General features: G+C 37.7%; 1 protein-coding gene across 26 annotated transcripts in view; it reads right to left on the minus strand.

Moving 5' to 3' along the window:
• The window catches only part of Slmap (sarcolemma associated protein), a 115,752-nt gene that overhangs the window by 39,360 nt on the left and 49,295 nt on the right, over positions 1 to 27,097 (minus strand). For 8 of the 26 annotated variants that reach the window (XM_052189934.1, XM_052189926.1, XM_052189931.1 and 5 more), the window contains exons 2-10: positions 24,917 to 25,064; positions 16,883 to 16,955; positions 13,201 to 13,237; positions 11,134 to 11,196; positions 8,288 to 8,383; positions 7,920 to 7,991; positions 6,594 to 6,734; positions 5,158 to 5,295; positions 1,982 to 2,150 (exon numbers count right to left, since the gene is read on the minus strand). In XM_052189934.1, the coding sequence (XP_052045894.1) occupies positions 1,982 to 2,150; positions 5,158 to 5,295; positions 6,594 to 6,734; positions 7,920 to 7,991; positions 8,288 to 8,383; positions 11,134 to 11,196; positions 13,201 to 13,237; positions 16,883 to 16,955; positions 24,917 to 25,064 (937 nt within the window). Of the gene's footprint in view, positions 1 to 1,329; positions 1,381 to 1,842; positions 1,894 to 1,981; positions 2,151 to 5,157; positions 5,296 to 6,593; positions 6,735 to 7,919; positions 7,992 to 8,287; positions 8,384 to 11,133; positions 11,197 to 12,986; positions 13,106 to 13,200; positions 13,238 to 16,882; positions 16,956 to 24,916; positions 25,065 to 27,097 lie in introns of those variants that run through there. The other 18 variants (XM_052189916.1, XM_052189924.1, XM_052189909.1 and 15 more) reach the window with 4 other exon arrangements.

Consider the following 27,097-nt stretch of genomic DNA (forward strand, 5'->3'; position numbering starts at 1 on the left):
ACAAAGATTAACTCATTTAACAAAAATTTGCTAAATATTTTTAATACATAGCAACTAAAAGTTTTTGTAAAATGAATATAAACTACACCTTTAAAAATTCTCAAATTGAAACTCAAAAACTCAAATCTGAAAAAACTCAAGGCATTTTATAAAATAAACAGACAAATTAAATAGCAATGAATACTTTTTTCCTCAAGAATCCTAAAATTCATAATATATGCAATATTAGACCTTGACTATACAGCTCACATTTATAATGGGCCATTTGGCAGTTACTATAAGAACTTCTTTTTTCCTTTTTGTAATGCTGGCTTTGAATCCAAGGCATAGACCTGGTAAATACATAAAGGTACGCCTCCAGCTCATCCATTTTTTTATTTCAAACAAATCAAAAGAAACTACTTCTTAACTCTAACCTCTTTCCATGATAACGATATATCCGAATATGTGGATACAGTTTCATTAGACGCTCTAGTTCTGACCTTAATACCTTCTAAATTCTGTATATTAAACTCAGTGCATCAGCACTGGAAATAACTGTAATCCTTTAGCAGTCCACATATCCAGTGTAAGACTATGCACACAGCTGGAGCTGGTTCTCTGTGACTCTTAGAGGAAAGGGGCAAGTGGCCAAAGTGAACGAGGCCCTTACGACTAAAGGACTATAAAAGCCAGTAATTAAAAAGCATCCGTGTGCTGGGAGGGTGGCTCATGTCTTTGATCCCAGTACTTGTGGGGCAGAGGCAAGCAGGTCTCTGAGCTCATGGCCAGCATGATTTAAATAGTTTTAAGGAGCCATGGTGGCACGGTGAGACTCTGCATAAAAGAAAGGGAAGTTGGAGGGAGAGAGGGAGGGAGGGAGGGGGGAGAAAAACAAACACTAATACACTGGCTCTAAGTTTTGGTCGATTGAAAACTCCTGCTACCCAGAAGAAAAATCAAAAACTAAAAAGACTTTTTAGATAAAGAAAGTCTTAAAGGGCTGTTAAGTAAGTTCATACAGTGCAAATGGAAGCCAAGCGTAATGGAACAACACAGTAGTGCACGCTCCCCGGAAGGTCAGCGTTATACGCAAGGCATGGCTAACGAGTACAGCATTTGCTCACCCGGGCCATTGCAATTCCCACACAGCAAGGGATATCTAAGTACAGATCACCTCTGTATCTTAGACTATAAAGAGAAGCTGGACTTTAAATGACAAATTTCAATGGTGAACAGTTGTTGTAGGTGTGTCACTTCAAGTACTAAAAATCATCAAGCATTTAGCTCTTTGTCCTACTTAAATGATAGAAAGATATCATGAAAAAAGATTTAAGTTTTTTACGCTACCTTTTTCTGTGCTCCCATTTATTTTAGGTAAGAAGTCATCAACTTGTATCCCTAGGATTAAGACAGGGTGTCATTGCCTGATCAAAGAAAGTGTTAACTTTAAAACTGGCTTCAAGTGTAACTACAGCATTTGATACTTCTACTCACACTGACTTTGATTAGAACACTGTATTTATAAGAAGAGCTTGAGGCTGCCCTTCTGTACTAATTCAGGCTTAGAGACCTTCCAAAGAGCAGGGGTGGGGTGGGGTGAGGGTACAGAGGCACAAGCGCATGGGGCATGAATCCTGCTACTTAAGATCCTGAGGCAAAAATCTATCTCAGAGTCTGAACAATGGCACCCACTGGTGGCAATCATGAATATTGTAAAAAGAGATTTCTAAATACACAACCTTTGGTACTTGGTAAGTAAACTCTCAAATGAAAGAAGCAAACAGCATGAGAAGTGAACTGTGTGAACTGGGAACAAGGCCGACAGCTAATGAAACCATCTTTAAATAAGATGACACCTACCTAAGCTGCTGCATTCTTTAAGAGTTTTCTCCTGCAGGTGTTCTAATCGTACTGTAAAAAAATAGTCCAAGAAAAAGGTATTTCACAGACAAAGAGAACAAAATTCAAATAAAACCAATTCCTGCGTCAGCCAGCTTACCTTGTAGAGCTGTTAGCCTTTCATTGGTGAAATCATTATCAGCTTGCAAAGCTTCTATTTTTGCCTGGAGCTCTTGTTCTTTTTCTTCCATTTCATCGATTTTAGTCTGTAATTCTTTCTTCTCTGCATGTCCCTTCTGTTGGATCTCCTCTTGTTTTCCCTCTGCTGTCTGTTGCGTAGGAATCGTCCGTCAACTCAACAGAACCTCATCTTGCTTTAACTAGCCTAAAGCCAGGACTAAGTTTATTCACTTACACTTCTGAGAAATATATTCAGAATTATAGAACATATTTATAAAGCTGATTTTTCTACAGAAAACAAAGACAAGAGACTTGATGTAGAAAGTGAGGGATCCACACTGGGCTTGCGACTACATAGCACTGAGAAGGAAAACTCAGAAGCAAACGGAGAAACATAGGAGATAAACAAGCAATAGAGTCTACATTAAATCCTCCATGTGTGTTATGTGGGAAGTATATTCCCAAATTTACTATTATTACAACTTGTTTGGTAGTTCGAAAATACAACACTAATTTAAAATTATTAACTAAAAAGGTGATAGTACAAAGCCTTTCCAAAAACATTTCTCTTGATAAGGCCTCTCAGAGAGCTTCATGAGCAGTGTCCTACTTTCTCTGACAAGCACCTATGTTGTACTGTATGTCAACTGAGGGCAGGATCATTTTTCTTCTGTTTATAATTTTTAAGTTAATATCACAAAGTACTGTTTTACTATGGCGTTCTTCATACATACATGTGTATTCATTACTTTATTCATCCTTACTAGCACCGCCTGCCCAGATGACCGCTGCCTCTCCGGCTGTGTCCATCTCTCTTCCCACAGAGCCCTTTCTGCTTTCATGGTATATACATCCTATTTCCTCTCCAGTCTCTTCCAGTCTCTTCCTTCCCTCTCACAACTCACCAGCAGGTTTTCAACAAGTCAGTCACAAGACTTTGTGGACCAACTAAACATTATCCTATGGTCTGATGCCCTTCTTAAAAATGTTCCTGAGGAATGGCGGCTGAAACAGAGTCAATGGCACAGCTGAAGGCGAGGCCAGCCTCGGCTCAAGCAGGTTATCCCAAGCTCCCTTTGAATTTCCTGCAGCACTAAACAGCTGGTCCCTAACTCTGAGAGGACCTAAAAATGAGGAGGTTTTAAAAGCATCTGATATTAGATTTTGCTAATTCTTTTTAAAAACTTCATTATTATAATATGTGTGTGTGTGTGTGTGTGTGTGTGTGTGTGTGTGTGTGTGTGTGTGTATGTGTATTTATGATGCATGGGTAGCTGCATGTGGAGATCAGACCACAACTCTGTGGTGTTGATTCCTTCCACCATGGGCTTCTGTGAGTGAACTCAGGATATCAGGCTTGTATTGACCTATGAGACATCTCACTATGGCTTTTGAGTCTCTTTTTATATATTGTTGTTGTTGTTGTTGTTGTTGTGTGTGTATGTCTGTGTGTTGTGTCTACATATGTATGTGTGCACATGGGTGTTACACATGGCTAAGTTCTAGGACAACTCTGGGGACTTTGCTTCCTTCCACCATGGATTCTATAACCGGTTTGCATGGTAGTATCCATACTGAGCCATCTCACCAATTCATATATTGATTTTCGTCTTGTTCCCAGCATATTAGAAAATACTGTTCTTAGTCTATGTGATGCTGAAGCAAACACTACACCTGCTATTATGAAGTGCTGCCTACATTTTCATCTAGAAGTATGTCTACTTTAAAGGCTTTCAATTTTCAACAGTAATAGAGTAGACTAAATAGAATACATCTTCTATTTTCACTATCAGTTTCAACTTTTTTTTGTTTTTTTTTATTCGATATATTTTTTTTATTTGATATATTTTTTATTTACATTTCAAATGATTTCCCCTTTTCTAACCCCCCACTCCCCGAAAGTCCCGTAAGCCCCCTTCTCTCCCCCTGTCCTCCCACCCACCCCTTCCCACTTCCCCGTTCTGGTTTTGCCAAATACTGCTTCACTGAGTCTTTCCAGAACAAGGGGCCACTCCTCCTTTCTTCTTGTACCTCATTTGATGTGTAGATTATGTTTTGGGTATTCCAGTTTTCTAGGTTAATATCCACTTATTAGTGAGTGCATACCATGATTCATCTTTTGAGTCTGGGTTACCTCACTTAGTATGATGTTCTCTAGCTCCATCCATTTGCCTAAGAATTTCATGAATTCATTGTTTCTAATGGCTGAATAGTACTCCATTGTGTATATATACCACATTTTTTGCATCCACTCTTCTGTTGAGGGATACCTGGGTTCTTTCCAGCATCTGGCAATTATAAATAGGGCTGCTATGAACATAGTAGAGCATGTATCCTTATTACATGCTGGGGAATCTTTTGGGTATATGCCCAGGAGTGGTATAGCAGGATCTTCTGGAAGTGAGGTGCCCAGTTTTCGGAGGAACCGCCAGACTGATTTCCAGAGTGGTTGTACCAATTTGCAACCCCACCAGCAGTGGAGGAGTGTTCCTCTTTCCCCACACCCTCTCCAACACCTGCTGTCTCCTGAATTTTTAATCTTAGCCATTCTGACTGGTGTAAGGTGAAATCTCAGGGTTGCAACCCCACCAGCAGTGGAGGAGTGTTCCTCTTTCTCCACACCCTCTCCAACACCTGCTGTCTCCTTAATTTTTAATCTTAGCCATTTTGACTGGTATAAGGTGAAATCTCAGGGTTGGTACAGTTTCAACTTTTTAATTTTACCCAATTTTATATCACCAGCTATTGATGATTCATAAATGTTTACACTGTTGGCATGTTAGTGACTAGCTTAGCACTCTTTTCAGTAGTTTAAAGGAAGCTGCGATGGCCGGACTGAGACTGTCCCTCACAGGCCACATGTCTGCGTACTTGGTCCTCAGTTGGTAATGCTGTTTGGGTAGGTCTAAGAGGTGTGTCTTTGCAGGAGGAATTCGGTCCCAGGGGATAGGCTTGGAGGTTTCAAAGCCTCAAGCCATTCCCAGCGAGCTCTAAGCTTCCAGCTCCAGCTGCCATACCTGCCGGCTGCCACACTTCCTCTCCATGATGCTGACAGACTCCTACTCCTCTGGAGCCCTGCGCCCGAGTAACCGCTTCCTTCTCTAAGGTATTTTGTGTTCTATCACAGCAATACAAAAGTAACTATAATATACATACCTTTAATTTATCAGATAAATCTTTAATTTCATTAACTGCTCCATTATATTTATTAGCTAATTCTCTTAATTCTTCCTGAGTCCGCTCATTCATCTCTTTCAGGTGGGTACATTCATCTTCAGTATTACTCAGACTTCGCTGCAAGTCAAGTTCACAGGCAATTCACTTAGAGTAAATGGGTACTTATTTTAAATTTATCGTAAATTCAATTTGTAAAACGTGTCGCTCTGGACTAGTCTACATCAACATATGGACTAAATTTATACAAAGCTGATTTAAAAGACAAAATAATTTCACCAACATATATACTAAAACACAACTTAGAGTTACTGTTTTAATGTTAGGAAATGGGCAGAGAAAGTTACCTATTAATACTTTAAAGAGGTCAACAAGTATTACCTTTAGCCTTGAATTATTTCAAAACCACCAACTCCTTTTCTATTTGCTTTTGACACAATACTATGTTACTCAAGCTGGCTTCAAGTTCAGCAGGGAGTACAGGCTAGCCTAATCTCCTGTGAATCTCCTGCCTTAGACTCCCAAGTGTGACGATTATGAAAAGTATACTCTATCGCACTTACCTCTAAATTAATAATCCTTAAAGTAAGAATAAAACCACATAACAATTCATCTAATGTAAAAACAGGAAGACGCTTGAAACTTTTTATGTCAGATTAATCAAGCATCAATGAACAAAAAGCTCGTGCTATAGAATGAGATCATAACACAAACTATCCACGTCCTCACACATGCCCACTGAGTTAAGCCCTCAGACCCAAGAATCACATTTTGACTTTTCAAAAGACCTAGAAAATATTAAACTTGTAAAGCCTAAGATCCAGTGCCACTCTAGAGCAGAGGTTCTTAACTTCTATGGGTAGAACGACCTCACATAGGGTGCCTAAGACCATCCAAAAATATAGACTCACAGTACGATTAATAGTAGCAAAATTATAGTCATGGAGTAGCAACAAAAATAATATTATGGTTGGGGGTCACCACACCAAGAGAAACTGTATTTTAGGGTCTCAGCCCTAGGAAAGCTGAGAGCCACTGCTCCAGAGGATGGTAGAGTAGTAAAGGTCTCAGCCTTGTGACCATCCCCCACTAAAAGTCAGCAACTTTTTATGACAAAAGATCAATTCCCACCAGACATGGTGTCAGCATGTCTTTAATCCTACCACTTGGGAGACAAAAGTAGTTCAGGGGCCAACCTGGCCTACATGGCAAACTCCAGACCAGGGAAAGGTAGTTCAGTTCCCAGCATGCACAATCAGATGGCTCAAACTGCCTATAACTCCAGGTCCAGTGGACCCAAGGCCTCAGACTTCTGTGGACACTCTCGCTGGTATACAACACCCACACACACTACACACAGACATCATTTTAAAAGGAAAACAAGTCTTTAAAAAACAACAATAATAAAAGTGAAATACCTCAACTTCTGAAAGTTTTCTAACCACTTCGATTTTCTCCTGAAGAACCCGCCTCAGGGACTCTTTGGCTGTGGTTTCATAGTTGTGTTTATCCTCCTGCAGTGCAATCAGCTCCTTCCGTAAACTATCTTCTGTTTGATTCTAGAAGAAAAGGCACTCATATTATACCTACGTCACTTTTCTGTGAAAATTGTATATCCTTTGAAAGAAACTCCTTATAAACTCAAAATTGTATGTTAAGGTACCCACAAATACAAATGTTGGCCTACTATTAACTAAATGTGTATTTCAAAGTTGTATCAGTAAATTATGCCTTCCAAAATTATACTAATTTCAATAGAAATTAAAGGCAAATAGTTTCTCTCAAATATTAAGATTAATTACTCATATTCTGTAGAAGCTATCATAGTTTCATTCATAGGCAAAAATCATTGCTACCAAAGGCCGCGAACATTTTTGGAATAACAGTTAAGATGAAAGCAGTAAGAGCTTCATCAGAAAAGGAGACTAGGTCTAGACTAGAAACTGCAGGAGAGCACAGAGCCTCCCGGCCAGCAGGCGTCAGGAGCCAGCAGAGCAGGTAACAGACCCAGAGAGCCAACCTCAAAGCATTTACTCAGAAAACTCAGAATAATTTGATCATCAACAAAGATAACTACTAGTACAGACTTAAATACACCAAAATGTACTTCAGTCTACGCATGGGAAAAAGCACTTCATTGTCATTTGCTGTTGGATTAAAAAATAATCAATTTATTCTGTTTAAATCTAGTAAATAATTGGGGGAGATTCATTTATTCTGCTTTTTTTTCTGTAGAAAATATACTTCAGAGTAATAAAATGATTTATGAAGGAAGCATTTTCTTTGAAGAAGTAAATGAAGAAATGACAGAATTGCATTACTATCTTAAATATCCTTAATGAAATAATGAATCTAGTGGCGAAATATCAATGAATGGTACCATCTAGAGCCATCTGTCATGATACGTCTGATTGAAGATCACCACCATCCATGATGGGGTGGGGACAAGCATCATACAATCTAACCAGACCAATTATCTACTATTTAACGCCTAGGAACCAGAAAAATTGTTTCAATAACAGTATAAACAAGCCACATCCCAGAAGGCAAATCCCTCGTCAGCTGAATCCAGCTCTGCATCACACAATTCTTCCTAATAGGTATGCTTGAATTTTTTTCAAGACAAAGATGAGAAAGAATTGTGGAACTATATAAAGGTCTTAGCATAAACTCAAGTAACAGAAACCTGAAACTACAGAAAACACCATGAATTCTTCCTTGTGTACCTGAGAGTAAATACCTACTTTGGAGCATGCCTGCAATTGGTTTCCCATAACTTCTAACCGTGATAAGAGTCTATCTTCATCTATTAAAGCCTGTTGAAAAAATTAGATAGAAATATAAATAAAAATCCAGAGTCACAACAGAAAAAAAAAATCATGTAGAACAGGTTTTATTGCCAATAAAATGAAGAAAATCAGAAAAATCAAACAAAATCTGCTATAAAATACTGTTTCAACTTTTGTTCTTTAGTTAAGGAATAACTTTACTTTTGTTTGCCAGAAAATCTTACTTTTAATTCATTCAACATATAAGAACAAAAACAAAAAACAAAAGCACCCTATTAAATAGTTCAAATGCTTTTTAAATATTCATTAAGTAAATGGAGTACCTGCCAACTAGTATCTGAAGCCTCTTGGGTGATGGCTAGTAGCCGCTGCAATGTGGCTAACTTCTGTTCCAACATCTGTTCCCGATGTAAGGCCTCCTAACATAAATCACAAAAGAAATTCTAGTGAGCCGGGCAGCATGACTCCCCTGAAGCGTGGCACTCAGTTTGGTTTGAATAAATCTTCATATTGCACTCTGGATGCGTCTCAGTATTTTAGCCCATCTACTGGACTGCTTGTACAGATGTAATAGGTCGTCTAGATGTTAACTTTTCCCTGCATAGAAAACAACTTATTTGGTTTTATTTCAAAATGCAGGTGAAAAAAATTAACAAATATTTCTGTTTCTACCTGTATTTAATAAAGGCATAGATGTGTTTGTAAAATATTTATATATCTCAGAACAAATGTATTTCAAACAAAGGCAAAACAATCTGGTCAACATCAAAAATACAACAGCTCTCCAGCATTGCATCAAAAATAGCAATAGCTTTCAGTTTTCCTTTTTAAAATGTTATTTAAATATACCCACATGTATTTAAAAAAGAACTGCTCATGGCGAATGGCATTTTCAAGTTCTCTGACAGTCCCTGATTACCTCACAGTGCAGTAGTTAACATTCAAAAAGTGAGAGCCCAGTAAATATTAGTTTGATGTAATAAGGAGTGGAAGGAATCGATGACTATGGTGGAGGACATGGAGGAGCAGGAGCTCAGTGGTTCAGTCGATAGCTGTTAGCAGCATCCTCGAAGGCTGTGAAGGTGAAGAGCTCGCATCACACGGTAGGCTCTGGCACACCTTCATCCTCTGCCGCTCCTGTACCCACAGACACTCACTAACAGTCTATCTTGGAGTCGCCTTTGCTTTAAATAGAGCACTTAAGTTAAAACATTAATTTATTGCTATCGACATCCTTGATAAATAATGACTAGGGAAATCTGGCCTAATATATACTTAGACATACTTTATTTTAATGTATGAGCAATCTAATAAAAACACCATCACCTGATAATCCACATTAAACAGCTATTTATCATATTTTATTTTAAGCTCCTGAAACACTCCTAACATTCAGGAAGTAGCTGATACAAAATGCTTTACTTATGAGCAAACCTGCCAGCCAAGCACAGTTTTAGAATCTACCTCCACTAGATTGTGTTATTACATCTTTTTAAAAATTCCATTCTATTAGTTGTTAATTTTGAACCAAACGTCAACACTTGTAAATGGTCTTCTGTAAATGGTCTTTCAGATCTAGGGTATAAAAGGCATCTCTTTCAGCTTTTTTTTTTTTGAAAGGGTTCACAATTTACATTAGAGTCTCAACAATCTGGTAAGGATTATACAAGAAGGAAAAAGAGGAAGTGGGAGAATTCCTTGAAAGAGTTAGCAAAGGTAAGTGGATATACAAAGACCTGACAGCAAAGGTGAGAAAGGGTGAGAAGTTAAGTGTGAGGGTCTCATCAGGATAAAAAGTACCCACAGCACACAGAATGTGCCAATCATTTAATCTATGTATTTCCTGTGTGAAAAATGAAGTGTAAACACATCTCAATGTTTTCTCCTACCTTTCAAGAAAAACCCACAAAAACTAACACATCTTCCCTTATTAAGAAATGATTAATGACCTTCACATCATGTGTTTTATGTTGTGGGCACTGTCGTAAGTGCTTTACTAATATTAAATCATATATCCTTAAAAATGTGGAGAGGTGTGCTACTGCTGATCAAGTGCCTACATGAGAAAAATGAAGTCCAAAGGCTGTTTGGTGGTTTTGTGTTTTTTTTAAAAACTCTAAGAAGACCAGATGTTAAAGGCAGGGATGGAGATTTGATCCTCGTGGCTGAAGAGCCTTTGCTCTTAACTACTTAACCGATGAGCAAATGTGTAAGATCACTTTCTATGTGGCTCTCCATGGTGCTTGGTGGAAAACACGATCTAATTACTATGCTAGTTATTCCTGTACTTTGACACAAAGGACGAGGGTCACTGTGTTGACTCCATGGTTTTAAAGAGAAGACAACTAAAAGCCCACACAAATAAAACAAGTAACGGAAGGTCACAGCACTGAGCAGAAAAACCAAGATCAAGATCAAAACTCCAATCCCTAAACTCCCATACCAAGTTTTCTTTAAACCATCCACACTCTAAATCCGCCACCCAAAGCCTGTGCAAATAAATGAAACAAAACAAAAAACAAAAACCACTTCTCTGCTTTTAGCGTTGCTTGTGTCTCTTTAAATAAAGAATGAAATGTTCCAGGGGCTCTTCCAAATGGCTGCTCTGTGCTCTGGATCCTGAAGCATAGTTCAAACAGGGTTCTGGGATCTAACTGTCAAACTACTCTAAATGCAGAGTAGAGTAAATCACACTGCATGTGTGATGGATACTGTGTAAATTTTTAAATTTCCCTGTCCCTTAGTTACTACACATGGAAAAACAAGATATCTACATTCTCTACGTAACAGTCAGGACCGTCACACAGACCAAATGAACCAACAAGGTAAGTATTACAGTGGAGGATGGCATATAGCGCAGACTATACAATGATGTACTTCTATCTCATAGTCAAAACCTGGATAAGTGTAATTTTACTCAAAAATCACTTCTGAATCCCCCTCAGAAAAAAAAAAAAAGTTCTCATGTACATAAACTTATCTTCTCTAGACCTGGCAATCCTGACTCCTTTTTCTTCACAAGATCTATTTTTAAACCTTTATTCTTCCTTAAAAAGATATTTCCTCTGTACATGTTTCCAGCCAATATTTTTTATTCTGTATTTTTAAACTGGCAAAATAAAATCTAAGTTACTCTTAAATGCAAAGAATTTTCAAGATTTACTTTTACCTGTAGATACTGAGAAAGTTGGAATAGTTCCTGAGAGTACATACTTGGAGTGTTAGCAGCAACCTAGAAATAAAACACAAAGTCACTAATCACAGAAAACAGTATATTTAAAAGGCTAATAAGAGCCAACAAGATGGCTAAGCAGGTAAAGCTCCCCACTATCAAGCCTGATACCTTCAGATTGATCCCTGTGCTGGCTAGTGTTGTGTCAGCCTGAGTAGGTTAAGTCATCTGAGAGGAAGGAGCCTCAGTTAAGAAAATGCCGCCATATGATCAGAATAGCAGGCAAGCCTGTAGGGCATATTCTTAATTAGTGATTGATGGGGGAGGACCCAGCCAATGTGGTTGGTGCCAACCCTAGGTCCTGGGTTGTGGAAGAAAACAAATCAAGCAAGCTATGGGTAGCATGCCAGTAACCAGAATCCCTCTGTGTCAGCTCCTACTCTAAGTTCCTACCTTGTCTGAGCTCCGGTCCTGACTTCCTTTCATAATAAACAATGATGTGGAAACATCAGCCAAATAAACCCTTCCCTCCCCAAGCTGCTTTTGGTCATGATGCTTATCACAGCAATAGAAACCCTGACTAGGACAATCCCCAATATCCACATGGTAAAAGGAGAAAAACAACTCCTGCAAGTTGTTCTTATCTCCACTTGCACAATGAGCATGCACAAAAAATAAAATGCATTTGAAGAATTAAAAATTAACCAATTCTGTGAAACATCTATTTTCCTAAATATGCAGACAACAGATTTTTAATTGACCTAGTCTGTTAATTCCCAATTACTGTATAAATTATTTCTCAAAATATTGCTGCTATCTGTCCCGAATGTACAACGGTAATGCCCTGCTCACATCAACTCCATAAGCAAGACAATGATGCCAGTGCTACTCGAGAGACTTTGTACGTCAAATCACAAACTTAGGGCACAAAAGTACTGAGTCTTCTCCAAACCCAGAAATAATAACTCCTAATCAACAGTCACATGCTTTTTCTTTAAAATTCATCCCTAATTACTTCAATAATATGTCACAATTCACTTAGAAATAAAAATCTTCAAAATATTACTTGGAAGCATGTGTCAAGATGGAGGATAATATGAAATCTCTCTTCACTCACTAAAAAACAGAAATTGAAACAAAAAACAGATTCTAGCATTTTGTCCAATAACCAAAGACAATGAAAGAATTTTATTATTGTATGTAAATTTTAACAAGTCAAAAAATAATAATGTTCAAAACCTAAAAATCAGCCTAACTGCTTTAGAACCCAAATCTACTAGAATTAGCCCCAGTAGGGGCTTTTCAAGACCATCGAATACAGAATTGATTGACTAAAAAGGAAAATGAAGGACAATGTCAAATGTAAATGTGATGTCAAATAGAAAAAAGATGTATGGTTTTACTCTTTGATCAAATTGATATTTAGCAATGACACCTATAGTTTCAATACACAATTACTCACAAACAAAAGAAAAATACTATAGCAATCAATTTCTGCAATTTCTAATCAGGTGGTGTCAAAACTGATATTCAATGGCACTAAAATAATTCCTGTAGTTCTCCCCCAACCCCCCCACTCCCTACCCTCCAGCCCCCCACCCCCACCCCCGGTTTTTCGACCCAGGGTTTCTCTGTGTAGCCCTGGCTGTCCTGGAACTCACTCTGTAGAACAGGCTGGCCTCAAACTCAGAAATCCGCCTGCCTCTGCCTCCCAAGTACTGGGATTAAAGTAGTTCTTAGTTTAGGAATTATTCAGAGCTGCTTAGATGTATGCACCTCTTGGATAGAAAGCGTGGGGATTCCTAGACAGACCTGTACTTCAGTAGAAGGTAACAGTTAATCCCACTTACCTCTGGCTAGGCATACAACCAGGTACACTCAGTCTACTCAGTACTTGTCCAAATAAACATTCATTCCAAATTCTCCAGACAGTGAATGTTATATTAACTACATACTCATATTTACTTCATTACAAAAACAGAAGTAAGTTTTTTAGGTATATTAAATATAAACATGTCAATGAAATCATCCCCAGTGTCTGAAAACTAACTGTTCACAACTTACTTTGTCTACGGGACTTGGTAATGGAGCATGGATGACACTGCAAAGGAAAGTTTAGAATTTTATCTCATTTCCTGAAGACAGAGGAAACGGCACCAGAACACCAGAGTATCTTGTCACAAAATTCATTCATTTTGTTCATGTAATTAGAAGATTGGCAATTATCTTAAGACATTTTTAAAAGCCAACTAATACATCTATAATCTGCTTTTTACTCATAATTCTTCTTAAAATAAGTTTCAATCCTAGAGCGTATTAAGCATCTTTTGAGAACACACTATTTGCTGAGTGCTGTGATGACTCCCTTTTTTTTAAGCATTTCAACACATTGAAATATCTTTTAAATCATGTATTTTTAATTTGTAACATATAAATTCAAAAATTAAATAAGTAAAGTTCCATTGGAGAACAGGTTTATAATTTACAACTTCAGCTGTAAGACAGTGACAAGCATTCTTCACCTAGCCACCTGGACTGAATCTAGTTTACATGTGTGGAGGAAACTAAACTCAGTGGAGGAAACACAGCAATAGCGTCATTAACTGACACTGGTCCCCAGTGGGCCTGATACAGAGAACTCTTGATAGAGAAGCAGCAGCAGTTAAGCCTAAGGCTCAGAAAGTCTACCGACTAGACTAGGCTGGCTGCCGATCAGCTGAAAGGGTAAGGGTCTCATCAAGACAGGCTCACGTCCATACCCATGTGTGGCCTCCACAGTTCTTGCAATGTGCCGATGAAAACATGTGGCTTCAACAATGCAACCAACCTCCCCCTTCTACTCTCATGATAAAGGAAGCTAAGGAAGCCAGGGCCCCTATTTTACAAAGCCCTGTAAAATATTATGTGTGTCTTGAAGGCAGGTAGAAGGATGTAGACGAGGCTGTCACCACCACCTCCTACACCCCACATCTCAGAAAGCAATGTAGGGACAACCAGATTGAAGGCTGACTGGGAAAATTCCCAGACTCAACTGGTAAAGCATGTGTGAATGCTTTACTGACCTGGTATGGCATATACCGTAGAGGGTTAAGCACCAGCACACATTTTCTACACACCAGAATATCTTATAGAGACTTTACTGAATATGCATACATCTTTTACTGTACTTATTTGATAAAATATCTGTATCTCGGGAATTTTGATCAGTTCACCCCTGCATCCACAGAGCCTATCACAAGGCCCTAAGGAACTTACTGCCTAGTGAAGGGTTTTAAAAAGTTGTGACTACAGGTATTCTTCTTCACTCTATAAACTCAAATGGATGTCTTAAACATAAGCTAATTTTTCTTGACTGCCACAGGCAATATACGTTAAATATGGAATATGTAGGAAATATAAAAAAAAAACTAAACTAGAATTATTCAATCCTAGCACCCAGGGATAACCATTTTTTGTATAAATCCCTTTTTTTATGTATGTATGTGTGTGTATGTATATATATATATATATATATATATATATAAAAATAACAGAGACGTTAACACAAAAAACCCTAAATGAAACACATAGTTTAAAATCTGGCTTTCTTAGGGACATAAGAAGGAATTCTCTTTCGTCATAAAATCTGGTTAGCCAAAAACAAACAAACAAACAAACAAACAAACAAAATCCAAAAGGCTAAAAAGGTCACATAGAATTTTCTGCAAACATATTTGTTTTTTTACAAAAACTATATGGAATATAGGTGTGCTGAGTTTGAATTGTTGAAAAACTTATATATACAAAGAGTATAACAAGGAATATTAGAAAGCAAAAACTGTTATTCAGTGTAAGTTTATAAAGCTATAAGCAATTTCTATTTTTTGTTGTTAGAAAATTATAAAATTTAACAAAAACTAAGAAATAATCAAAACTGCCTACTGAAGATCTTTTTATTTTATTTTTATTATTTTATGTATGAATACACTGTAGCTGTCTTCAGACACACTAGAAGAGGCCATCAGATCCCATTACTGATGGTTGTGAGCCACCATGTAGTTACTGGGAATTGAACTCAGGACCTCTGGAAGAGCAGTTGGTGCTCTTAACCATCTCTCCAGGTCCCTACTGAAGATCTTAAAAACACTATACACTATTTACATAGTAGACCTAGCATGTATTCAACTATTAATATTAATAGCCCTTTAAACAGGGGCTGAGGAGACTCTTTAATAGGTAAAGCCCCCACTGCTCAAGCACGGCCACTTTCACACTTGTGAAAGGTGTTACAGCATGCCTGTAACCTCACACACAGAAGGTGAAGACAGGTAGATCTGTGAGGCTCACTGGCCCTATTCCAATGAGAAAGGCACACAGTTCCTAAGGATCAACATCTGAGGTTGGCCTAGCCTCAATACAGACAGGCATATAAACAGTCACACGTATAGTCACTAAATGAGAAACAATTAAAATTTCACTATTGAAGGACATTGACAAAATCACGCCTTGAAGAAGCTGGAAGGCAAGCAGTACCAGCAAGGTTGTCCTCTGACCGCCATACAACGCCACACAATACTAGGTATACACACATACACGTACACAAAGATAAGACCCACATAGTTTATTAGATAGAACCTAACAATACAAAAGACATACATGACTGCTCAAAGCTTTTAGCTCTATCAAAAATAATCTCATATCAACTACACTTCATATCAACTGCAAATACTAGTCTTTAAAAACCTGTGAATCATTGGTGGATTGATTAATTATTCTATGACTGAAAACTTACTCCTTGACCCATAAATTAGGCTTCCCTATGTTAAAGTTCCTGAACTTTACTGCAACTTAATAAACTGTAAATACATTTTAATAAACTATAATTAAAATAAATTTTATAATCTCTGCCTTGCATCATCTGGCCATAAAATTACAGAAAGAAAAAAAAAACCCTTAGTAGGTGCTAAGATGGCGGGCAGGAGAGACTGTTGAGCAGTCGGAAGGAAGGGTATGGACTCTCCCCTTTCCTCTTCCCCCTGCTCATCACTCAGCTTTCCCTACACTCTAGACGTTGTGGCACAATCAAAATCATACAGCCCACTAGTAAAATATAAACTATGATAACAGAGGCTCTTCTGTAGGAAGGAAACAAGCATCTAGCATAGCAAAGGCCTTTCTAAAATTAAATAAGCATTAATATTTAAATACTTCCCAGTCCTTTCCATACCTCACAGTGATAATCTGTAAAAAGCACAAGATATACTTATGCTTACCTTTTAAACTCTAAATTTCATGGTAGGACTTGATATTGCTTAATAAAAAACATAAAATAAAGCTTTGTGGAGATTACTTTTTAACTCGCATTAAAATTTACTAATTATACTGACATCTTCAAGTTCTGGTACATAGTAACACCTACATTAACTCCACAGGCAATCACAGTATAAAATGCTCTATATTAAATGTATATCAAAAGGAACACAGTAACTAACATGTCCTAAATATTTCAAAAAGCAGCTAATTATCCCTTCAAATATACACTGTAAAATTAAACTTGGAAACAAAGCAACCTTTACCTCTGATATATTATTATTTACTAGATTTTCAAATAATATAAAATGTAATTAAAACTGAAGTATGTCAAAAGGTACTATATTAATTTTTAATATATTAAAGTAATTTTTTATTATTAACAGTATGTCATCAGTCTGAATATTACCAACCAAGATAATTAATCCAAAACTTCACAGCACTAAATTATACTCACTCTGAACGGAGTCGGGCTTCCATACCATCTGGTAGAAAAAGTTTTATTGTGGAAACAATACACCCATGGGTAACTGGTTAAAACAAATAGAATAATTGTTTAAAAATATGAAGCTTGGTGGGACTCATATCTAAATTTGTATTTCATTCACAAAAGTAATAATTCCATAAATAAAAAGTAAATACATCTAGTGGTTAAGGTTTTAATGACCTTAGAAAAACTTTCAGTTCCTTAACAAACAATGAAAACTCAACTGCCCAGTGTACAGAAATCGTAAGGAGAGAAAATGAGACATCTTTGCCCAGTTTGTTGACATCACGCCTAGTCTGCTGCCTTTTAAAAAGTAGTCCTTGTTCTTAATTCCTGTCTCCAACTGTCTCCCAACCACACCTCATGAGACTTGAAAGTCTCTGATGCATACATTAGAACATGTTATGCATTCTTCCCGTGTTACAGGTAAAAGAATCAAGGCTGCTGACACTTGAGAGTGCCTCTCCGATTTTCCCTCTATATAGCTGCTCTGACTCATGCAGGAGGCTCTCCAGGACAGCTTTCATACAATTAGTTATCCTTCCATCTCCAGTACCGTTTGATAAAGTCACACCAGTCTCTCTGTATATAATGCATAATATTGTTCCTCACGCTTTTTCCTACTGAAGGCTTTGATAGACAAACCTCCCACATACATCCAACTGTATAGACCATGTGCCTTTCATAGAAAAGAAATGTCTAGTTTTGATTTCTCTGTTCTTAAAATACCACATCACTGATGAGTTGAACAAATGTGTTAGTTTACTAAACTGACTTAAAGCTGATCCGAGCAGACAAAAACACACTGTATAATGGTTTTAAGAGTAGTGCTTACAGTGACTGTATATATCTGCCAAAACTCATTGAGTCTTATAAGCAAAATTGGAATATGTGATCTATACATATATAATAGTTTTATTATATAATTATATTAAGTAGTTTATTATATATTTATATTTTATTATATATTAATAATACGTTATCATATAATATATAGTTATATAATATAGTTCTATTGATATATCAATATATATCAATAAAACTATTACAACAATAATTATTGCTTTAGGGATATATGTTGAACAATTACAACTACATTATCAAGATGATAGTACAAAGTAATATGACTATCATCTGGAAATGTACATTAAATTTAAGGAATTTAATACAGTTTAGTCAATAGTTGTTTTCACTGACTGACCAAGAGCATCTACTGGACAGTCTTCTCAGCTCTGCCTGAAACAGCCATCACTGCCATGAATCACTGGCCTCTTCCTTTGTGGCCACATCCTTTAAGCTACTGCCACATGTCTCTCATGCATAGGCAGGTTACATGCAATCTCCATATATCTTACTGTTTATGATCCAATCTTTACCTCCTTGATAACACAACCAAATGCATTTTTTTTCCTTCATGGCTTCTGCCTCCAGTTTCCTGCCTGAGGTTCCTGCCCTGATTTCCCTATATGATGAGCTATAAGTTGTCAGCTGGAATAAACCCTTCCTCCCCAAGTTGCTTTGGTCATGGTGTTTTATCACAACAAAAACCCTAAGACAAGCAGTGAGTGCTTTTAACCACTGAACCCTCCAGACCCCTGTGCTGGAATTCTTGATTCTCACCTCAGGAAGACTTTCCTCCAATGCCAGAGTGAGGGGTTCCTTTCCCTCCCGTGTCATCTAAGTTTTCCCTACCATCTTGCCTCATCCCTTCTATGTCTCTACCTCCAGATATTCCAAATTTTGCCCAAACCCCTCTCTTCCCTGAAAACCACTCCCCATCAAACCTTTATCCCCAAATCTCTTGTGTTTTTCTCTAACTTCCTTTGCCCTCAGAACCACTTCACTTAGTCCTTAGATTATTGCTACCAACTGTGCCCCTGCCCTGAAAGCCTCATCTCCTACTTGACTCTCGCCTCCTCCCTCAGATCATAATTGTTGATCCAAAAAAGCCAAAAGTAAAAGCAAAACATTTCCCTTTTGTAGCAGTCACAGACACCTCTGTGCTTAGAGCCTGGTTCACTGACTTGTAATGCCATTACACAATTAGTACTGAGTTCTTCATAGCCCTGGGAGTTCAGCCCAAATAGCAGGGCTATTATAAAGTTTTTGACTTCAACTCCTGTTAAGTACCACCTATTAAATTAAACTCATTCTTGGAAGGAAGAAAGGAAAGAAGGAAAGAAGGAAAGAAGGAAAGAAGGAAGGAAGGAAGGAAGGAAGGAAGGAAGGAAGGAAGGAAGGAAGGAAGGAAGGAAGGAAGGAAGGAAGGAGGAAAGGAAGGAAGGAGGGAGGGAGGGAGGGAGGGAGAAAAGGAGGAAAGAAGGAAAGGACATAAAGATGGTAAAGGCAGAAGCAGAGCTATTTTGAAAGAGGAAGGGCATTACCAAGAGGAAGGGGCAAAAGAAGATAATGGGTGAATATAACCAAAATATTTCATTTACATGTATGAAATGCCATAATGAAACACATTATGTGTGGTAAAAATATGGTAACAAAAAGCCTTTAGTACATTTATAACAAAAAGAAACATAGGAGGATGAGGTAAAGAATAAAACCACAGTACCAGAGCCTACATATGATATATCAACATCAGGAACTCTCCATCAGCTAGGTCACTCTCAAGTTCAGCAAACAGACTGATACATAAATCAACGAGGCTAAGCAAGGGCTAACGCAGAGCAAGCGGGAAAAAGTCCATGTCTGACTTAGTGCAGCCAACCGTATCTATGAAAAGACTTCATGTTAACTAGAGACACAGAAGCAGAGAAACCTTGGTAATGTTTTGGATTAGTAACAGAACTTAAGTAATGTAGTAGGCATGTTTTAATATTTGTATTAATCAACTCAGTACAGTAGATTTTTCTCAAATACTATGCTAAAAAGTGTTACCAAAATGCACTAGAAGCCAGGCAATGGTGGTCCACACATTTGATCCCAACACTTGTGAAGCAGAGGCAGGTGGGCTTCTGAATTCAAAGCCAGCCTGGTCTACTCAGATTGAGTTTCAGGATAGCCAGGTCTACACAGAGAAACCTTGTCTCAAAAATCAAATTCAAAACAAAACAAAACAGAAAAGTGGGAGAAGGAGAGCAACTGGGGACCAGATGGATTTGAGAAACACTGGGTTAAAAGCAGTTTAAAATGTTTTTATAAGTATTACTTCTGAGCTTTCTTTGGGAGTGGGAGACAAAATGAAAAAGCTGAGAATATTTATTACTCAGTGGTAGAGCAATTGCCTTGCATATATGCAATGCCCTAGGTTCAATTCCCAGGACAGAAACAAAAAACGTGAAGAGTATTTGTACAGGGTGAAGATATATTTTCCAGGCTTCTCCAACCGTTCCACTCCTTGTCCTCTTTCAAGAACACTTATAGAGAATCTGATATTGGGAGGGAAATACTTTGAATAATAGTGTACTAAAGAAGTCCATAAAATATTTTGTTCTCGAAATCACCACAGAAGTGATCTCAATTTCATACTCAAGGACTAAATAGTAAAGCACACAGTTCACACAGATTGTCCAGAAAAGAAAGGGAGCATCAGAACATCGCCATATTAAATATACAGATATTCTAAACCACATACAAATGGCACAGACCATTTATTTTGGTTTCCAGTTCTATTTACTTTGTGGTTTGCATTCAGCCTCCTTTGCCTCTTCACACATATCCCGCTTAGGAGACCATGTCAGTTTGTTTGGCCTAAAACCTTTTGGAGGCCATGGAATGAGACAGAGAAACACTGAGGTCTATTATATTCAGTTCTGGTTCAAATCCTGTGTGGAGTAGGAAGCCAGGGCCATTCTACACTTAGTGGTAATCTGAAGGATCTCAAGAAGATTGGCAATTGCCAGGATGAACAACAGTGGAGTTCTTAAAAACCCAGAAACGTTTTTTTTTTAAAAAAAAGTTCTGAATCAGGGATTAGCATTTCTAGACTGGAATAACTTGTATTAACTGATTTTTACCATTTAAGATAAAATAATTGTTGCGATTTTTCTATCTTTAAAGTTTTATTTTATGAGGTTTCCAGTTCTTAGGCTTTAAGAGTTAGAAGTGCAGAGAAGGAAGGATGATTCAACAGTTTTTGTTCTAAAATTAAATTAATATTCCATCATTCTGTCTTCTCTTGAGAACTGCAGCTTAGTCATCACAATGCTCCCAACCCTCAACTGCTTTTAAAAAGATTCCTGTTTGAGTTCTGTGCATAGGTCTGTGTGTGTGGACACACATGTGTAGGTGTCTGAGGAACCCAGAGTGTGTGTGTAGACATGCATGTGCAGGTGTCTGAGGAACCCAGAATGTGTGTGTGGACACACACACACACACACACACACACACACACACACACACACGTGCAGGTATCCGAGGAATCCAAAAAACGTGTCAGACATTTAGAGCTAGAGTCACACACACTTTTGAATTTGAACACCTTTTGTGGGCACTGGGAACTGAACTCTGGTCCTCTTTAAAAGCAACACATACTCTTGCCCACTAAGCTATCTCTCCAGCTTCTTCAACTTCCTTCTATACTCAGGTATAACTGAGGGGTGTTGTTGCTGTTTCCCAAGTACTGGGGATTAAGTTAGGATCTCATGCGTACCTGGCAAACCTTCTATCAATAAGCTATCCTCCTACCAATCAAGTCATTCTTACAGGACAGGAGGTATGAGTGTTTTCATTCTTTCTCTGGTTTTCAGAATGACAAATACATTTCATCTAAGTTCTTCCCGAAGAAATAAAAAAATCCATCTTTCCCTTTTAAGTTTTATGTAAGCCTAAACATATTTAACATACTTCAACACAATGCTGCTATATATGATGTTCAAAATGCCTGTCTTTCACAGTAGAGACTCACTCAGGTGAAGTCCTTTACTGGGAGGCCAGCAATCTTAAATATCCCTACTGATAGGACAAAAATCCTGTAGGCTCAGTGTATATATTCACTGACCTTGACTCAGAATCTGCTGTTTCTCTAACAAGTCTTGACTCTATGTAGTTTTTAAATCCTTTTTCTCAATATGCAGATTCCCCTACTTTATTTCTCTTGGCATACCATGAGTAATTACTACTAGCTTATTCTTTTTTTTTCCTCATGAGATGTGGTTCTGTGGGTTTACCTACTTGCTCAACAAATATTTACTGAGAACTTGCTGGTTACACAGCAGTATTGCTGGGAATAATATTGAAGACAAAGGTGATTATGTCTAAGTCCCTCCCTTTAAGATCTCAATAGGGAAACAAACCAGACATACATATAAAAAGGAGGAACCACAGCTGTTGTAAGAACTAAAAACAACATAGTAATTCGTGTTGAGCATGGACATGGGAAAGTTTTATAAAAATATACATATTGAGCAGAGCAAACAAAGCAAGGTTAGAAAGCTGCAAACGGAAGGAAAGCAAAAGCAAAAAAAGTACAAATAAAAAAAGGAAGCACACATACAGCAGACAGCTGGGGTGAGCTGGGCACAAGAACAAGAAGTAAGGGATACACTCAGAGGCAGAGGCAGAGGCAGAGGCAGAGGCAGAGGCAGAGGCAGAGGGTCTCTCACAAGCTTAGGACTGGCCTGTTTTACGTAGGAAGCTCCAAGCCAGCCAGAACTACATGAGATCCTGTCTGAAGACAAGAGGAAGAAGAAAAGGAAGCAGTAAAGGATGGGGCCTCAATCAATCAGAGCACTTGCTGCTCTTACAGAGGACCTGAGATCTAGGCCCAGCACCCATGCTGGACAGCTCACAGCCCCCTGCAACCCAACTCCAAAGACCCTACATTTTCTGGCCTCCAAGGGCACCTACCTGCACATGGGTGGCAAACAGACACATGAATGTAACTCTTTAAAAAGACAATGTATACTTCAAAGCTTTCTGAATGCTAGGCCCCAGTAAATGTTGTCTGACTAAAGGACCTGTCATAATGTCCAGGGGCCTTTCCTCTCTAATAGTTTGAAACTACTCTTGACTTCTTCTACTCAGGCTATCCGGGAGTCCTGTATAAACTGGTATACAATATCAAACTATTGTTTTCAACTTTTTTAAAAATCCTATACTTTTTCCTAGTATAAGCTTGAACAGGCAATACATGTTTTCTAACATAACTGTATCTCAATAGCCTACAAATTAAAGTTTGTGAATACAATAAATGACCAAGGCATTTAAATGACAAACTTTATTTCCTAAGATGGCAGAAAAGATGAAAATTTCAAGAAGTCTACAGAAATCTAATATTGCAGAAATACTGCAGTAATAATTATCCTAAATCTCCCTCAGACATCGATGGGAGAAGAGTATGAAAGACTCTAGAAAGAGCCACAGGCTGTGTTGTGTAATCCACACCCTGTAGATCTGCACATGTCAGCATACTGAAGGTTTTACTCAGCGTAGCTTAACTAAGCCATTTCCTAAAACTGAGCAATTAGTGCCTAATAGATCCTATTTAAGAACCTTCTATCAATAAGTAGGGATTTCTCCAAGCAAATACAAAGTGGGTTCCTTTTGTATGGGACTCCATTCATTTCAAAGTATGCTAGGACAGCAGCAGAGAGGTCTGCCCAGTGCTGTTGTTCTCACTGTGAGCACAGTGTGAGTACTTGTACTAAGGAGCAATCAACACTTAACATCACAACTGTACACATAGGTTGGCTCAACCCAAATTCAAGTACCGAAACAAAACTAATCTAACTGAAATGAGACTACCAATCTGAGGGGAATGCAATTTTTATGCAGAGATCTGCACACAAATGAGAGTCAGAACCACTGCCAAGTCTGCTGTATTGTGCAAGTTATCAGTCTAAAGATTTAGGACAACTCCAGATCAGACCATGCTCAAAAAACAGGAGAAACTTGCCAAGCCATCGGCCCACCGTCTGGATTAAACTACTAAAGTGTAACTGCCCTCTTTTGTACCAGAAGTGGTTTCATTTTGAGCCAGCCATAAGAGTTCACAATCAGAGAGCAGACAGTGAAATAGCCAAGAAACTTCAGAATTGTAAAATAAATAATTTTAAAGAGCAATTGATTATTTGGCTAGAGAATTTCCAGTTCTAGGGACTGTAACACAGGAAACCTTACACGTGTATTTAGCCTAAAGAGATAAATCATAATTGAGCTACATCAAGCACAGATCTCCTTGTTCTCTCAGTCATTTACTGGGGGTCTGGTACTGCAGCAGCCATGTGTATGATCTCTCCGTGAGGCTGCTGATACACACAGAAAGATAAAAGCCTGGGGCACTTTCTGCAAAAAAATTGAATTTTCCACACAAAAGGAGAACAGGAGAGCACTGTATCCCACAATGTTTGCATGGAGTACTGGCATGAGAAAAATGGCACCTAAGCTTGCAGTCATCACCCTCTGACTGTGAGCAAAAGTATGCTAACACTTTAACAGCATGTTAAAGACAGGAGAAAAAAAAGACAGCAAGGACCATAAAGCCACAATTACTTATTGTTAGGATAAAACATCTTAAATCATTATATTTTTTATAATTTTTTAGTTAGGATAATAACTTATAAGTTGTACTATATTTTTTATACATATGCATGTGAGCACAAGTATATCAATTGCTTCACTTAGAGCAAATCTGCCCATTACTCATCCTATAATCCTCTAGCTAATTTCCCTTCTGCTCTCATGACTGAGTTCCATTATATCATTAAGTCAACCAAACAATGTCCTGCCTGCTCACTAAATCTCAGTAAGTTTTGCTATTGATAATAAACACCATCCCACGCTGTAAGTACATCTTAGTTGCGTGTGATGCCACTGCAACCAAGCCCTTCCTGAAACAATTGCTCCCTATGATTTTATAACATTCTGAAGAATATTCATTACTAATTAACATTTTATAATTGTAAAAAGCAAAACGAATATGGGTAACTTTAAAATTTTTTTGCTTCGTATGTCCTTAAATAGCTTTTACAAGACCGTAATGTCTTAGAGCACTACAAAGACTTTCAAAGCTCATAAAGATAAATGACAGGAAACTGATCATGCTCATCGTACCTTTCCGTGTGTTCTCCGTCACATCTACCCCAAATTGGATAATGTCACCAGAAAGGATTTCGCATGGTGGACTTTCTTCAGAGCCCCGACTCAATCTCTGGCTATTTATAAAGGTACCATTACTACTTTTAGTGTCTTGGAGATAAAACTGAAAAGAAAATGAAAAGAAAATGATTAGAAGTAATAATTTCAAAACTTTTTAAAAACTACTGTACATCACTTTGCAAACTACTTCAAGTAGACTTTTGCCCTATCAACTGAAACCATTCGTTTCAGTTAATATTCAATACATATGAAAATAAAAACTTAAAGTAGGACAGCTTAAAATAGAACTGAACATATGGTAGAACCACGCCATAAAACAGATTGTGTTGTGTCCTCAAATTGTTAAACATAGAGTACAACCCAAAAGTTCCAAAATTCCTTGGTATTTATCTAGAATAATGGAAAACACAAGTCTTCGCAAAAAACGTCATAATAGCATTGTTCATTAAAAAAATAAAAAATAGAAACAATTGAAAACATCTATAAAAGAGAAAAGAAAGAAAAGAAAAGAAAAGAAAAGAGAAGAGAAGAGAAGAGAAGAGAAGAGAAGAGAAGAGAAGAGAAGAGAAGAAAAGAAAAGAAAAGAAAAGAAAAGAAAAGAAAAAGTCTATCAACTGGCTCCCTCACAAATGCAGCATCTCACACCAGGTTACTTTGTGACAACACAACAGATTAAGTGCTGACACATGTACACCTTCACAGGATAAGCCTACAGAACATAATGCAAAGAGGATAGTTGGGGATGAGAGTGAGAGCACACGCCTGTAACTTCAGCATTCAGAGGGCTGAGGCAGGAGGTTATGAGATCAAGGACAGAAGACCCTGTCTCAGAAGAAAAGGGAAAAGACAAATGAGGACTCGTGGCAGCTCAGGACAGAGAGCATATAAGCATACACAGGCCCTGGATTCAACACCCAGCGGGACAGTACAGGAGGTGGCAAGGAGAACCAGCTGCAGAGAACACCACAAGTCTCCAAAGATAATCAATAATTTGCTAAAAATGACATTGCATTTATTCCAAGGTAACAAATTAAAAGCTACTATACTACCTATGAATCACTTGTTCTGTTTAAAATTTCAACACAAAACAACTGCTGACTTTGTCTAGCAAGTCATACACTTAATTACAGATCATTAAATTCTGTTAATATTTTACAAATCTATCCGAAATTTATATCCCTTAACACCAGGAAGACAAAGTCAGGCAACCCTATCAGGAAAGAACAGTTGTTCACGAAAACTTTTTTAGCATTAGAACTTACTGTATAAAGAAATGGAAAGGAATGGGAATACTTTTAATATATCATTAGAAATGTGGCAACAAATGGATTCTGGTTTAATTTTTTAGTATTTATGCCTGGAAAAGATATACATAGCTAATACAAAATTTACAGTCACTTCAAACTTCTAATAATGACCTGCTCACCAGTCAAGTGAATTTATAGGATTAAAACTCTCTCTTTAATACTTTAGATTAGTTTCATTTAAATATGACTGAGTGTCTTGCCAGCATGTAGATATATGTGCTGTGTGCATGTCGGATGCCCACAGAGGCCAGAGGGTGTCACCCCTGGACAGGGAAGCCTGTGAAGTCCCACGTGAGTGCTGAGACTCAGCTGAGCCCTCGGCAAATGGACACGTGCTTGGAACCACTGCTCCAGCCCTCTTGCTGTTCTTGTTTTGATATGAAAAGTAAAAGAAAAAGAAAAGTTCATGGAACAAGATTCAGCACTCTTTATTTTTTAAGACTTTGTTGAAAAGCAAATAAAAATCTGTATACATATATTATGGACCAACATCTTCTTTGTAGATTCTACATATAATTAAAAATAACAGCCTTTCAATTAAAAAATAATAAATCAGTTTTAATGCATTTCATTTCAAAATAGACCATGCTACCTTTGGTCTCCACTTAGCTGGAACATGTTATTTATATTAATTGCTCATGTTTTTGTTTGTTTTTAATCTAATGGCTTCCAAATACCTTAGAATAAAATATAAAGTGCTTTCTATGTGGCCTAGAGAGGCAGTCCTGTGTGATAGCTTCCTCTCCCAGCCTTCCCATGACCCATTAGTGCCCATGCATAGCTCTGAATCTATACTTGTACGCAGACTGAATCTCCTAAAGCAGTATCT

This window comes from Apodemus sylvaticus, chromosome 8 (assembly GCF_947179515.1).
Source record: "Apodemus sylvaticus chromosome 8, mApoSyl1.1, whole genome shotgun sequence".
In the NCBI taxonomy this organism is placed as follows: domain Eukaryota; kingdom Metazoa; phylum Chordata; class Mammalia; order Rodentia; family Muridae; genus Apodemus; species Apodemus sylvaticus.